The following is a 16,379-nucleotide window of genomic DNA, read 5'->3' as shown; positions in this document are numbered from 1 at the left end:
ACATTACCTTTCAAATGTTTACAATAAACAAAATGCACATACAGTATACTATTCTATTTAATATGTTCAGGCACATAGTCCTCTAATTTTAGGATTAGTTTATGCCAATCTTACGTCATTAAACATATGAATGAACAAAGCCCCACAGAGTTTTGTAAAGTTTTATACTGGTCACAAGTTGAATTTCTAGTTTGTGTTTGGACTAAACAATCTTACATTTTCTGAACATGAAAACTAGCTCAAACATAGAAGGAATACAAGAAAAAGTCACATTGGTTCTCAAATTATTTAATATTTCATTCTAAACCTAGCTATGATGGATAAGCATGCCATTACAATGTTAAGGCTGACTGATTCAAATACAAAACATTGCCTACTATGGCACAAAGCCATTACCCTTACTAACCTCAGCCAGCCTTTCTCAGGAGCAAATTCCTAAGGGATTTTCTTTTGCTTCTAGGTAATTGATTTCATCAGTTTCTGTCTACCCTCAACTCAAAAATATCTATTGAACCAGCCACTACATTTTTAAAAAAAAATACATTTTCTCAATAGCTCTTCCTTAGAAGTCTTGTGTGTGCACATTTCAAATTGACATTCTCCAAAATTTCAACTTTTTCCTATTATTTTCTCAAATAAAATGAATAGAAGAAAGTCTCTTCCTAAAGTTTAAGGACCAATATTTTCTGGTTATTTCCTATAATACACCTTTACCTGCTGTGGGCAATTGTCTGTACCCTGTCACTTGTACTTTAAATAAACGCTGATTGTCCAGTAGCCAGGTAGGAAGTATAGGTGGGGCAACCAGGCAGGAAGTAGAGGCAGGACAATGAGAACAAGAGAATTCTGGGAAGAGGAATGCTCAGTCACAGAAAAAGCAAGATGAGAATGCCTCACTGAAAGGTACCAAGCAATGTGGCTAACACAAACAAGAACTATGGGCTAATATAAGTTATGAGTTAATAAGAAGTCTGAACTAATAGGCTTATAATTAAACTAATATAAGCCTATAACTAATAGGCTTAGAATTAAAGTAGAGCTCTGTGTATTTCTTTGGGACTGAACAGCTGAGCGACCAGGTTGGACAGAAACCTTGATCATCATTTACCCTTTCTCAACATTGCTTTCTCTTCTTTGTTTTCAGAAAATTTGACGCCAGTTCTAAACTTCAGAGTCATAATTTTAATATAAATATTAGTTTCCTATCTTCCACTTCTGTGTCTTCCACAATTTAGGTATTCCTTCCAAAATTAACTTTTTCATGTATACAAAGAAGGCAATAATATTTGGAATGATTACAATGCTTAGATGCACCAAAGAAAATTAGTTTTTCTTAGTTATTGTAAAAAGGTACTTTGGGGCTTCCTAGCCTATAATCCCTTTCCTTTGTATGTGATGCTACATGAAATCAGGAGGTTATTGAAAACTATTGATATAGGGTGAGGATAGTCTTACTGCTAACAGATGCTGTGATTGCCACTTGGCAGAGGATAACTTAACAGTCAAGTAAATGTAGCTTAAGCACAGTTCTGTCACTGATGAACCTAATAGCTTTTGACGTACAATACGTGAAAGTAATGCTCTGTGTAAATACAAAATCACAAGTGTAAGGCTTGATTCCATGCCATTCTCACTTCCAGAGGAATTCTGGTTTGTGCTTAGAGACCATTGCTACTAATTTTGTGATTCTTACTAGGATGCATATTTCTACAAAAGTTGCTTATGTCTCACCCTTCCTCTTTGGAGAAAAGAATAGCAGGATAATTAATTTCATGAATCTCAGAACTTTAACTATTGTCAAATTGTTTAGTTTCTTTCTGTGTGTCAAGGTCTTCATACATAAATATGGAACTCAGCACCAATAGAATTATATTAGCAGTTTATAAGTTAATCAAATTAAATTTCTTAGACACTACAAGTTACGTGAATGAAGTATGGGCATTATTAGATTTTGTAGAAATACCAGAAGAAGCTCTATCACTATTCAAGAAAAACTCCTTTCTCAAAGAACTTTAATATTTTTGAGAATTTCATACACATATAATGTGTTTTGATAAAATTTATCTCTCAATCTCTCTACTCTAAATTCTCTCCATTCTTTCTGAGTTCATGTTCTATTTCTCTCTTTTTTTATTCTCCCTCTCTTTCTCAGCCCCCTCATATCTACTGAATTCCCTAAGTGCTTTGGCATGTACATGGGTATGACACCATCTTAGAGGTTATTGAGACCCTCATTCCTGAAGAAAACAAACTCTCCCTCCACTAGCAGCTGTCAACTATCAGTAGCTCTTTAGATAGGAGTGGTAATTATTGAGTCCCTGCCCCTTCTATGCTTAGTATGTGTGTATTTGTCATCTGCATGTCTGGGGCATGCAGTCATGGCTACTCAGAATGACTTGTGCAATAATGTTATCACAGCCAGTAAATACCCTTCTCTGAAGACATCAGCTGTTTCTGGCCCTTAAGAATCATTTTGAAAAACCAAAAACTAAACAAACGAAAGAAACATAACAAAACAAACAACAGTAACAATAAAAAGAAAGAATCTTGTGGAAGCTGTAGTGTGGCCTTTTGAGACATACCGTTAGCCCTTTAGTCCATTCATCTTTACTTACAAATGTTTATTGCCATGAGTCGTTGGTCTGGCTTGAGGCCACTGTTAATGGACTTTTGATGTGGGATTTCCCTCTGTATGCTGTAACTACTGTTAATAAATAAAGAAACTGCTTTGGACCTATAACAGGGCAGAACTTAGCTAGGCAGGAAAAACTAAACTGAATACTGGTAAAAAGAAGGGAGGAGTTAAGGGGAAGCCATAGAGCTGCTACTGAAGACCAATGCACTGAAACTTTGCTGGTAGGCCACGACTTTATGGTGATGCAGATTAATGGAGATGGGTTAAACTAAGATGTAAGAGTTATCAAATAAGAAGCTAGAGCTAATGGGCCAAGCAGTGATTTAAATAATATGGTTTCTGTGTGATTATTTCAAATCTGTGCTGCCAGGCAGCAGGGAAACAAACAATCAGCCCTCCTACAATAGACTTTCACTGGGGCTTCTCCCTGACATCCTGTTGTCCCATGTCGTGGAGATCCTGATGTTTTGGATATGTAGGTTCATCACCTTCACAAGCTTCAACAGTCCATAGATGGGGTAGATGTTGGGGTGGGTCAACTCGTAGCCTTAGTTCTGAGCCTGGGTGGTAGCTGGGTAGGTCAACTCACTAGATTTCGCTCATCATCACTACCCGAGGACCTCTCCAGCACTTCTTTGCTAGCTCACCCAATACAACCTATAGCAAGGAGCAGAGCCAGTTCTACCCTAGTTCTGCTCACCCTCATTCATATCTCGAGGGACAGTCCTGTTTGGCCCAGGCAAGGTGCAATGTCTTCTCTCCTGATTTCTGTAGGGGAAATGGGGGTAGGGGTGGTGTCTTCTCTCTTGCTTTCATGTCTTCAGGGCTGGCTCACATGGAACTCTGACAACAGGGTCAGTATAGGGGTGCTGTCCTGGTGGGATGCAGGGCCCGCTCTCCTGTGTGCTATATTTGGTGTCTGGAAGGGCTAGTTCTCTCATGCTCATTACCCTTTGGTGGGAGAGGTTACAACAGGGCTGATTTGAGGGGACAGGGAAATAAGCCGGATTGGAGTGCATGATATAAAATTCATAAAGAATCAATAAACATTAAAAAGAAAAGATTTAAAATGAATTTGCCTCATAACAGGGTGGCAATAATCTCACTAGACACCACAGACTAACAAGTAAGCATTTAAGTTCCAAGAATGGGTTACTTCATTGGAAACTCCCAAACACTGCAAGCTATTGCAAATGCCTTTTGTTTACTTCCATAAAAAGGCAGTAAGACACTTCTGCTGATGATATAACATAGTTGAATAGTGAAAAATGGAGAAATCCAGCAGGTACTCACCTGGAAGCTCTATTCCTACTCAGTAACTTGTATAGTGCGTTGAGGGGTTGTACATGCTACCAGGATAGAAAAGTAAGCCTCGATCTCACCCATCTGTGAACTCTGAGAGCTAGAGTAAAACTGGCCTAATTGACATGTCCACTAGCCCAATAGTGGCATTAATATCATGGGAGTAAACAATGTATTTGTGATTGAGCCTTCCCACAAATGAAACTCAGATCTGGCAACATTATCTGGCTAAGAACATGTGGCTAGCCTGCTCATAGGCTGCAGGGGAGAATCTACAACTATTGGTCTGCTAAATTATGCTCTGCTTCAAATTCTCCCTCTACCATATGAGAGGGGATCTTTTTTAAAATTAGAATAATTACTTCATTTCTCCCCCAACACTAACCTCCGTGTCTTTCACCTCCAAAATTCACAGTCTCCTGTTTTTTTTTAACAATTGTTATTGCAAATGTGTATAAGTGAATAAACAAAGAAATACAAAAACTAATCATTCTGTCCCCTCTTTTGTGATGACTCCTAAATATGCAGGTGTGATATAGATAGCCCACTTAGAGCTGAGCACTCCGGAGCTTCTGTTTTGGCATTTTTTTTAAACAAAGTGAACTATTGGAGGTCATTGTTCTTTATTTCTCTTACTTTGTTTCCTTACTTTTGAAAAAAATATCATTGATTATAAATCCCCAGCATGTTTTCTTTCCTGATTAGAATATCAATTTTTTCTGATATATCTTTATGGATAATTTCAGTTATTCTCTCTGTATCCATCTTCCTCCCTCTTATAAGCTCTAGTGTAGATTATGTCTATCAGATTATAATATCTGATAACATTTCTTTCATTTCCTTCATCTACAGAAAATCACTTATGAACCTATCACCTAAGGAATAATATCTGCTGGAATAAGCCATCATGATCTACTCTGGAAATGACATGCTTAATGCTGATAAAGAACAATCCAATTAGGTGACTTTAAATAAATCTAACCTTGTGAGAAAGTTATTTGTGTTTACAAATAAGTCAGAGACAATCCATTCATACATGCTGTGAGGAATTGGTCTAGCAGCTCACCTCTGGGTTGTTATATTTTGTAGTGATTGAATTCAATCACGAAATTGCAAAGCAATTCAAGTTCTCCTAGAGTGGAAATTGTTATGTCATTGCCAACAAATACATCTAACAGAGATGCTCGAAATAATTTGCCATTTTCAAGGTACTTTTTATTTTCCATGTAATATATTAGTATAAAATAGAATAACATACTAATTAAAGTGCTATGTCTTATTTTGGTCTTAAAATGCACTCCCTACCAGGTTTAAAGAAATATTTTCAGACTAAAACATATCCGGGCTCCTGATGCTCAGGGTGGTATGTGTAAGTCTTAGAATAATTCAGTATTTCTGATGGTATGATAGTGTTCTTCTTCATGGGCTGTGTGTACATCATCAGCTTAGACTTAATTACTCACATATTCAAATGTGCATTTCAAAATAGCTCTTGGTGGGTGGATGGATAAAGAGTTTTACAGACAGGAAGAGTTAAGAGGATTCCCAGGTCATTGCCTTCTTGACATAAAAATAATTCACATTGCCAAACACTTTAAAGAGATGCTTGCAAGGTCTGGCCCAGGTTTGAAGTCTGCCTATGGATGTCAAATGTTAGAACAGGAAGAAGTGATGAGTAATTTGTGACAGGTGCTCTTCCATCGTCATCTACTGTACAGTGTGTAGACTTAAACTCTTTCATAATCCCTGCACTATTGACTAACTGGTTTTCAGGCCAACATTTTGTGAGCAAGGCAAGAATCGAGGAATGGAAAGGCAGGTATATGGATGTGCACCTTATTTATGTCTGCTCAAGTCTTTGAAGTAACAATGCAAGGAGGAAAGGGCTTATGTTGTTGACAGAAAAAATAGCTTTGTATGTTTTTCTCTAGACAACTTTTACCTCAGGCCAATGTGTCAGACTTGGACATGAATCAAACAAGAAGACACAAATCATCCCCTCATTCTAGAAGTTCTGGAAGCAGTTTCTAACAACATGGTGAAGAATCTTTCACATAGTACAGCGTAGATCAAGGCCCTGATCAAATTTAGTGAAAGCCCAGCAGGGTTTACCACTTGCCCAAGCTTCTTCTTGTTTAATAATAGATAAAATATCATTAGAAAATATTCAAGATTAGCATGTTATTCCCATACTGATTTGTTTATTATCAGATCAATTTAATAAAATGTACACATTAGTAATAAAATTTTAGAGGGTGTTGCTGTAAGTGAGACAAGTAGTTTCAGGAGTTGGCTAGACAAATTAATTCCTATTCAAATAAAATCTAAAAGTTACAAGGCTAAAAATAATAAATACAGATAATTTTGGGTCTCATGATCCCAACTGGCTCTTAAACTTTTTATCAATTAGGCCTTGATGTCCTGATTTCTCAGCTTCAGGCTTCCAAATGATGGGATTATAGGTATATGTTCAGCCTCAGTAGATACATTTTAAAATAAACATCATATTGAATTTTAAAAGGCTATCTTGTATAAATACATTCACTCCCTATCATTGGACTGGTTCACATAGTTTATCTCTGTGTTTTCACATTTCTGTCTGTCTGTCTGTCTGTCTGTCTGTCTCTCTCTCTCTCTCCCTCCCTCCCTCCCTCTCCCCCGCCCCTTCCCTTTCCCCCTCCCCCTCCCCCTCTCCCTCTCTCTCTCTCTGTTATGTACCGAAGTTAATGCTGTAGGAGTGGCAGGCCAGTGGTCTGATGAGAAGGGGAATAAAAGCCAGCAAGGTGGACTCACTAGTAAGGATGTTTGCCTTTAAACCTGAAACCTGAATCCCATTCCCAAAACCCATGTATCGGAATGGGAGAACTCACGCCAACAACTTGTTTTCTGGCCTCTATACATGCACTGTAATAGATGGGCATCTTACCACCACTGCCACTGTACATACTCATATATTAAATAAATTTAAAATAAAATTATTAGAAAGGTGTATATGGCATCCTAGGAAGAACTCTCTTTTGTGTGAGTGTGGTCTAAGTGCATAAACCACTTCAACAAAATGCAACTCCGTTCTGCAAAGGATGTTTTGATTTCCTCATTAGATATATTGTGCACAACCTTGTGTCTTTAAAGTCAGGACACATTCTCATGGTTTTTTTGTAAAGCATGTTTCTTTACAGTTATATCCAGAAAAATCGGGACTACAGGTAGAGTCAAATTTGCATAATTATGTTGGGCTTGTATGGGCTTCTACAGTGTCTTAAGAAAAGTTTCTAGAAATATGCCTATTTTAAAGCTCAGCCTGTTGTTCCCTATTGATTTAAATTCCAGTTTCTAGCTCAACTGTGTCATGGCCTGAGGGACCTGTTGACTCAGCTGCAGGACAATATTGGCCCTTAAAGGCTTAAATTTAAAGAGGAAAGAGACAGCCAGATAGCTCGAGGAGATCTTGGAATTTTGTTGTCTGATCACAATTAAATCTGTTAAAAGACACACAAATTTAAATACCATTTGCATTCATGGTGTCACGGAATACAAATACAGCACAGCATCTGAATCAACTTCTTGACAAGATGCCTTAGTTTCCCTAGTTTGCAAGGGCCTGGGGTTGCATAAGAGGTCAGAGCCCCATTCAGGTTTTTGTTACAAAGAAATAAGCACTTCCATATACATCCACCTGTGTCTTTCCTGAGATCCTATGCCCTCTGCCCCTGCCTCCTTGTGTTTCTCAATGGCAGGACATCCTTTTTTAGCTGAAAACTCCTAGACTGTACTTTGGCACGTTTTGGCTGGTGATCAACTGAGGCACCTCTTATCTCCTAATATGGCAGAGTCCATATGGCTACCTCTCAAAACAGCTGCTGACTTCAAGTTGACTAAACTCGTGATCATTTGTGACAAAAAGGCAAGGACTAATTCCCAGGTGTCATGTGGCCTTGAATTCATCATTTAAACTTTGTAGGTCCCAGTTTGCTCCTTCTATATATAAAGGCCATTATGGATATCTTGCTAAATTTATGTCAGTATTGAAATGAGATATCACACTACCAGACTTAAGTAACAGTTTATAAATAGTGGTGACTTCATTTAAAAAAATTCAGCATTACCTTTATGGTAGGTAATACATTTACTTGTATGGTCAGATTCTAGAGACATGTTTGTTCCATTTCTAACTAGCAACTGAACTTTGAGCTATTATACTAAACCCAGCACCATAGACATGCCACTCATTTTTCTCATCTGAAAAATGAAGTTGATAATTCTGCTCTGATGAATGTTATGAAAACAGAGATGAGATTGTCTAGCAACTTTCCCAGGACCCACTGGGAAACCTGGGCAACAAGACAATACTTTGAGTAGCTTTGTGTCTCCCCTGAATCTGATTGGATGAGAAAATACTCCAGACTAAATGTGTTCAACAGTAGAATTTCACTCTCTCAATAGTCTGAAGACTTCAAGTCTAAAGTCAGAGAGGTAGTATGTCACTGTCTTTTTCTTGGGTCCTCATGGGCATTTTCCTTTCTAAGGAGGTCTCCATTGTCCTTTCCTCTCCTCTTAGATACCCATGCCTGTTGGATGCTGGATTAAGGCCCTACTATTATGACATTTTAAAATCCTGGTTATGGTCATAAAGGCCCTGCCTCCGAATTCTGTCATGCAGATGGAATATCAGTTCATTTTCCTTTACTAATGGTAGTTTATTATGGAATCAAATAATTTGTTTAAATAGTTAAGAGTCTGGAAGTATAAATAGGAGGATGTCAGCTCTAATGAGGCTTCCTTTACTGTGTTACATCACAACTAATGCATCATGATGAGAGCACATATAATGACCAGGGCATGTGGTGAGCATAAAACCAGAGTAAGAAGAAGAGGCCATGGTGACCTTCTTCCATGAGCCCTGCCTTTGAGAAGTCCCAGAATCCTCTCACATTGGCACTATGAGGAGCGTCTTTCAGCCCATGAAAACTCTGAAGACAGGCTCAACCAAACCCAGTAAAACACTGGGCCCTTAGAGTACGAATCTGGGTGACACAGCTCATTCCATACAAGTAATGATGAGAAGTCGGACAGCAGATGGGAGAACAGCAGCCATGAAATGGGTATTGTTAACATCTCAGACACTGGCAGTACACAGACAGCAAGAGTTTGCCATTACTTTTATCACTGTTACTTCTCTTAGTAGCAAAATAGAGAAAATGAAAAAGCAAAAAGAACACCTTAAGACATCAAAGGTCAAATATAAATCGGGTCCCTGTCTTTTCTTCAGTTGGACAGTTGGCATGTATTGTTTTAACTCGGTGAGAATCAGTCTCCACTCGTGTGACAGATGGACGTTGATACTTCTTTGGGGGTTTGCTGTGATGAGATCTCATCTATCTCGCAGGGTAAGAATTTAGTCAACTTTAGGTGCCGTGTTAGAATCTTCCAAAATGTACATTTCCAGTTAGCATCTGGCTCAAACATGACCTGGCGGGCTGCTATGTTCTCAGGAAAATTCTCAGCCAGGAATCAGTCCTGATTGCATTCAATGGTGCTGCTTTCAAAACACCGCATATGCTAGCAACATCTGATCATTTCAAGGATCTTTTCTGGAGCCTGTCACGTGCCTCAAAAGAGAAACAGCCCTTTGGCAGGTGAAAGTCATGAAGAAGCACAAGCCAGTGTGGAATACAAGGGAACCCACAGGCAGACCCCTGCCGTGTGGTTCCTTCTGAATATCACATATGTGCACCCTATCATACTACTTAATTCAATTACACTGACCCTCCAGCCTTAGGCCTTTTGTCTCAGATGTGGCATCTGCAAGTCTGTGACAGCAAGGAAAGAAACTGTTCCCCATGGGTAGTGCAGTCAGACTTGCTGCGTGGTATAAAGGTTGGGAGGTTAATGTGTTGTTTTGTTCCTCAATGCTGAAAAGGCCGCAGGGTCTCCACAAGGTCAGACTCTGATTGAAGGGGTTCTCGCCAAAGCTGATTACACTCTCCTCCACTGCTGCTTATGCTGTATTTCTCAGAACAATGAGATGAGAACACAGTTGTTTAAAGAAGACATTTTAGGTCAGCTGACATCCCACAGATCACAGTCTGAGAAGCTCTTCTCTAGGGAAAAGCTCAGGTTCACAGAACTCCAGAACAAAGGGAACTTTAACAGCACCAAGAACAAGTCACTCATTAGTTATCCATTCACCAAATCATCATGACTCCAGGGTAACCATTAGACCCAGAGGATACCCAGATGTGTAGTGCTGACCATTTAAGGAACCTGCAAGGGAAACATCAGATGTGAATGAGTGACTTTGTCATGCTCAGTGGTTTCTAACCTTTCTAATGTTGTAACCCTTTATTACAGTTTCTGATGTTGTCGTCAACTGAAGCCATAAAATTATTTTGTTGCTACTACATAATTGCAATTTTGTCACTGTTATGACTTGTAATGTAAGTGTCTGATATGCAGAATATAGCTGTCTGATTATGACCCCCAAGAGGGTTTCAACTTACAGGTTGAGAACCTCTGATACCTATGCTAGATAGAGCTGCCTTTGGGCCAGTCTGGACAGGTTTCAGAAAGGAGGCAGGAATGTTGAGTTAGACCTTTATAAACCTATATATTTCTAAAAGCAATACAAAAGGAAGAGTGTTATGGATTGAAGAATTTATATTTATATGGTGTAAAGTGGTATAGGAGGTTCTTCTGTATTTGTGTTGCTTTCATTGGTTATTAAAGAAACTGCCTTGGCCTATTTGATAGGGCAGAACTCTGGTAGGCGGGGAAGACAGAACAGAATTCTGGGAGGAAGAAAGCAGAGATGGGCTGACACCATGGTTCTCCTGCCCGAGACAGATGCTGGTTAGACTCATGCCAGTAAGCCACAGTCAAGTGGTGATACACATTAATGGAGATGGGTTGAACTAATATGTGAGAGTTAGACAATAAGAGGCTAGAGATAATGGGACAGGCAGTATTTAAATGAATACAGTTTCAGTGTGATTATTTCAGGTGTAAGCTAGCTGGGTGGGATGGAACAAAGGGCCCCCATGCTCCCTACTACAGTAAAGAAAAGGCATACACATCACTGTACAAAGTTGGAATCTTTCTACTTGACATCATTCCCTTGTATTAAGTCAGAAGTGCAGTATTTCTTTGTATTGCCACATCTAAGAACACAGCACAAATCAGGTCATTAATCCACAGCTACCTTGTGAACCAGCTTTTCCGACATCTCTCTATACCATTCTCTTTCCATCTATGTGAGTTTCCCACTAAAGCCCAGGCTAAAGTCAATATATCAATAAATGCCTATTCTTCTTTTCTGGGCTACTTTAGTTCCTCCCACTACATGATGATAATACACTACTTACTTACTTACTTAAGAATTTTATACTTTACTTTTAAGAATTTTATAATTTATAAAATATGATGTCTTCTCTTCATTTCTCCCCTTTAACATCCCCAATCTCTCCATTAAGATGATCCCTCCCAACTTCAGAGTGTTTTTGTTGCTGTTGTTTTAAATCTACCAAGTCCGACTACAGCTGCCCATATTGCATAGATGTGGTTCTGTCTACTGGAACATGAGAAAACTACCTGTGGACATAGCTTCAATAAGTAATGGTTCTCCTTCCACAAGCAATTATCCAGTGCCAAAAGATCTTTGAGAAGGGGTGGGCCTGGAGATGATCTACCTCACCTATAATGGCATTTGCCTTTTTTTTTTTTTTTGTATTGGACTTGTAAAGGTAACCACAGCTACTATGTGTTCAGGATGGCATGAAATGGGATAAGGGTGGTAAAGATGCTTCACTAGGCCTGAATACTCAGCATGTTACACTCAACACTTTAGCCAGTCATGCATGCATCTCTCCACTGCCCACTGTCCACTGCAAAAAGAACTTCTTTAGCCAAGGCTGAGAGCAGCTCAAGTCTATGGGAATAAGCATAAATATTCTGAAGACAGTTTGATAGGTTGGTAATTTATAAAAATAATAAAAGTAGATTTTACCCTATGGCATATATCTTCAAAAATTTAGGATTTTGACCAAGATTACAATACCAGGCATGAAATTCTGCCCTGTAGGACAGACCTCAATCTAATAAGAAAGCCATGTTTCCTTGTAACAGTTGGCAAGTATTGCATCAGTGTGCATATCTTGCCTGGTAGGTCAATATTGCAGCATTCAGGGTGAAGTGCTGGGCAAGATAACTGATGCCTTGTCTTCCCCAGAACCCTAAATAATATACCCAGGGCATTGGTAAAGCTTGCCCCCAGGGAGGACCTTTTTGTTCAGTTCGTGCTTGGTTTCTCTATGTCCTGTATCTTGGTATCTTCAGCAATGGGTGCTTACCTTGTCTATTACGGTGCCTAATAAAGGCAATAGCACTAGCCTGTGTCTTTTAAGAATTGCTGGAGGCCCACAGCTCAGTGACTCATTTGGAGGTTTCCCATGTCTTTTATTATAATTTTCATTTAATAACCATGTCTTCTGGTAGGGACATTGTCCACACATGTGAGAAAATTCTCTTCGTTTTTTAGTTGCATTTTGAAATTATCTTACTGATTATCTGTTGATAGATATTTAGGCTGATATTATTTCCTAGATATTATAAATAGAGCCTAAATCAACATTGATGTGAAAGTGTCTCTGTAGTAGGATAGAAACTCCATTGGGTATACGTCTAGGAGTAATATACCTGTGTCACATTGTAGTTCCTTTTCATTATTATTATTATTATTCTCTCTAACGATTACTCATTTTGGGTTCTTATGTGTCATGCCTACACATATGTGTGCGCAACAAATCATGTCTTGTGCCTACAGAGTTCAGAGGAGAATGTCTGATTCCCCTGGAACTGAAGTTATATATGGTTCTGAGCTTCCAAGTGGGTGCTGGGGACTTAACTCTGGTTCTCTATAAGGGAAGCAATACTTTTAAAGTGCTGACCTATCTATTCACCCCTTTATATGTTAGCTCTTTCTAGATTTTTAAGAAACATCAGACCAATATTTAAAGTGACTGCACTAATTGACACTTCTACCAATGGCATATAGATGTTTTCCTTTACAGGGCTAGATAAATGGTTCCTGTAGTAAGAGTATTTGTCGTTCTTGTGGAGGGCCCACTTCTAATTCCTCATGACCCTCATGGTTGCTTATGGCTGTCAATAACTCCAGCTTCAGAAGATACTGCAGACATGCAGGCACAAGACGTGCACATGATGTGTCCTAATAAATAAGTCATTAAAGGAAAAAGAACTTCTACTTTGCCATGTCCATACCAGAATTTGTTGTGATTTGTATTAATGATGATAATTTTTCAAAATGGGATAAGAAAGAATCTTAAAGTGGGTTTATTTTTCATTTCACTGAAATTTTCTTTTGAGAATTTTCTGTTTCCCCCATAGACTATATTTTAGTGTTATTTATATTCTTAATGTTTAGGTGAAATTTTTGTATTCATTTGTAATTCCTGACACTTATCCTCTGACAGATGAATAGCTGACAAAAATTCTCTGACACCCTGTGAGCTGTCTAATGATTCCCTTCTCAGTTTCCTTTGATGTAAGGCTTTTTTAGTTACATGGGAGGACATTTTTGATTTGTGATCTTAGTTACCATGCTACCAAATACTTATACAGGAAGTCCTTTTACATATCCCGGCCTACAAGTTGAAATTTGGTAAATAAATATAAAGATGGCATTTCCACTAATGTCTGGAACAAGGCAAAGGTGTCCATTCTCTCAGCTCTTATTCACCACAGTGCTTGAAACCTTCACTGGAGCAATAGACAAGAGAAGGAAACAAAAACAAAACAAAAAAACTAACACAAATAGAACAGAGGAAATCTAGGTATCCCTATTTAAAGATGATTTGATTCTTAGTATAAAAGAATCCCCTAAAAATCTCCCTTTGGGGTTGATAAATAATTTCAGCAAGTGTCAGACTATAAAATTAACACAAAATCAGCAGCCTTCCTATAAACCAATGACAAACAGACTAAGAACTAAATCAGCAAAACAATCTCATCCACAATACCCACAAAAAAAGCAAATTACATAGGGATAATGAATATTTGTTAGTACCTCCTGTCATTTAATTGAAAAGGACACCCATTGCACACTTATGTTCCATTGCCAATACTGGTTTCCTGCAAACACTTGAGAGCAAGAGTTAGGAGATGGCTCAGTTTCTCCTGATCCTCGAATCCCTACTGGGAGCCCTCCCACTGCCCCTCCCATGACCTCAGTGTACATGTGGACATGTCAGAGGCAACACTGTTTGTGTCACTCACTCATTGATGGTACATATTTGGATAACAGCTGCATGTGTACTCTGTAGCCAATGACTAAAGCTTTCCAACTGAAATACTGTGGGACATGGACTTGGCTTGAATAGAGAATATTCCCTCATGGCTCCATCCCACCCTCTACTGTAATGATACAGGACTGAGTATCTTAAGTAAAGAGTTCTGTCCTTTGAGGCATGGACACCCCTATTACACCCAGAATCCTTCAGATTTGTGCTTATATGACTGTATGCTAAAAGCACACACAATATGAGATATTGCTTGAGGGTGAAACATTTCCTCTTGACAAATCTTTGGCTTGATTATATTATAAAAAACCAAACAGGATTCAGTTTGCAGTTATGAAAACTGATATATTAAAAAATAAGATATATTACATTATTTTATTCTAAAATCCCATTAAAGTATATAGCAATTCCCAGTCATATTGGCACAAAATGTTTTTTAACGCAAAATATCTTTGATAAATTACCATGTATATATAGTCACAAGGTAAGATACAAAAGTATAATAACACTCTCTAAATTGTCTGCATTTACTGGACAACACACTAGTTACAAGTACCTCGAGGCCCCAGTCTTTCCAGCAAACTGCAGAAAGAAGGCTGGTCTTTAGCCAGTCCAACTGGCTCTTGTTGCTTTGCCTTCCTCAGTACCTGGTCTGAACATTTCATTTGTAAAACTCCTCCCCCCGCCCAAAAGATTCCCAACTTTGTTTATTTATGTATTTATTTATTTATTTATTTAAGATTTCTGCTCCTCCCCACCACCGTCTCCCATTCCCCCCTCCCCCAATCAAGTCCCCCTCCCTCGTCAGCCCGAAGAGCAATCAGGGTTCCCTGCCCTGTGGGAAGTCCAAGGAACACCCACCTCCATCCAGGTCTAGTAAGGTGAGCATCCAAACTGTGGAGGCTCCCACAAAGCCAGTACGTGCAGTAGGATCAAAACCCAGTGCCAACTTTTTTTTAATGGAACCCTCAGAAAGTATAAAGATAGTCCTCCATGTTGAATTCAGGATATATGAGATTCTAGGGATTTTTTTTTTTATACAACATGTCTATATTTAAAACTAGCACTCTATACGCAAACACAAATTTCAGGTTGTTGCTAATTTTGAGCTGTTTGGGGAAAATGCTAAAATTGTAAGATTTACCTTGCTCAATAGAAGGAACCTTTAAGGAAAATCGGGCAGCAATATCATGGTTGAATTTGGTGAAGTCTGAGAAACGGAGACTGTTACTGTCAGTGTGAGGGTCCTTTCTGGAGGTACAAGTCCCTGACATCTGGAAAATGTTTTGTCCTATGTTTGTGTTGCTCATTCCTGGTCCAAGGGAGCAGCAATTAGGCTTAAGTCTCTCTCTGGTTTCCCTCTGCAGACAGCGTGGAAGATGAACTGGAGATGGCTACGGTCAGGCATCGGCCTGAAGCTTTGGAACTGCTGGAAGCCCAGAGCAAATTCACCAAGAAAGAGCTTCAGATTCTTTACAGGGGGTTTAAAAACGTAAGAACTTTCTTTGTGACCTCACCTTTACCCAGTTCTCAGGGGATCACTCAAAAATGATTGTGTGAGGGGTTAGGGACACACTGTCCTGTGGAAACCCAAAACCTGTGTACGCATTTCCTCATCTCTCCTCAATTGGAACACAGTCAATACCCACTGGGACTCTGATTGACTTTGACAAGCCAATGCTGGTAGAATTTAATTGACTGTTAGACAAGGATGGGTACTGAAAAGTGTTGCCTTAATTGAATTCTTTTGTTGGAATTTGTTTTCTTCTTCAGGTGGAGTGGGAGCATTTCAATAAATGCTTCCTTTTTTTTTTACCTGCAAACTACTTTATGCTGATAAAATATTATTCGAGGCCACAGAAAGACCTCAAAACAAACTGAAGATACATTTTAGTGGAAGAGGGAGAAATCTGCAGCAGAGTGTCTAGGTTCAGAGTGCTTGTGAGAAAAGGCTAGAAGAGAAACTGCAGACGACTGTCCGAGAGCCGAGTGAAATCTAAATAAGATTCTTAGCCTTTCTTTGGTCAAATGAAACATCGGTGAAAGATTAACAGTCTCTCTCTCTCTCTCCCTCTCTCTCTCTCTCCTCCTGTATGTGTGTGTGTCTTCACATGCATCTCTCTCTCTCT

General features: G+C 38.9%; 1 protein-coding gene across 5 annotated transcripts in view; it reads left to right on the top strand.

Annotated features, from left to right (window-relative positions):
• The window catches only part of Kcnip4 (potassium voltage-gated channel interacting protein 4), a 1,047,644-nt gene that overhangs the window by 928,816 nt on the left and 102,449 nt on the right, over window positions 1-16,379 (top strand). For all 5 annotated transcript variants that reach the window (XM_026788620.1, XM_026788619.1, XM_005366015.3 and 2 more), the window contains one exon: window positions 15,618-15,742. In XM_026788620.1, the coding sequence (XP_026644421.1) occupies window positions 15,618-15,742 (125 nt within the window). The remainder of the gene's footprint in view (window positions 1-15,617; window positions 15,743-16,379) is intronic.

Source organism: Microtus ochrogaster, unplaced genomic scaffold (assembly GCF_000317375.1).
Source record: "Microtus ochrogaster isolate Prairie Vole_2 unplaced genomic scaffold, MicOch1.0 UNK5, whole genome shotgun sequence".
NCBI classification, from domain to species: domain Eukaryota; kingdom Metazoa; phylum Chordata; class Mammalia; order Rodentia; family Cricetidae; genus Microtus; species Microtus ochrogaster.
The sequence above is the reverse complement of the archived record's forward strand: the minus strand, read 5'-3'. Positions and strand labels throughout refer to the sequence as shown.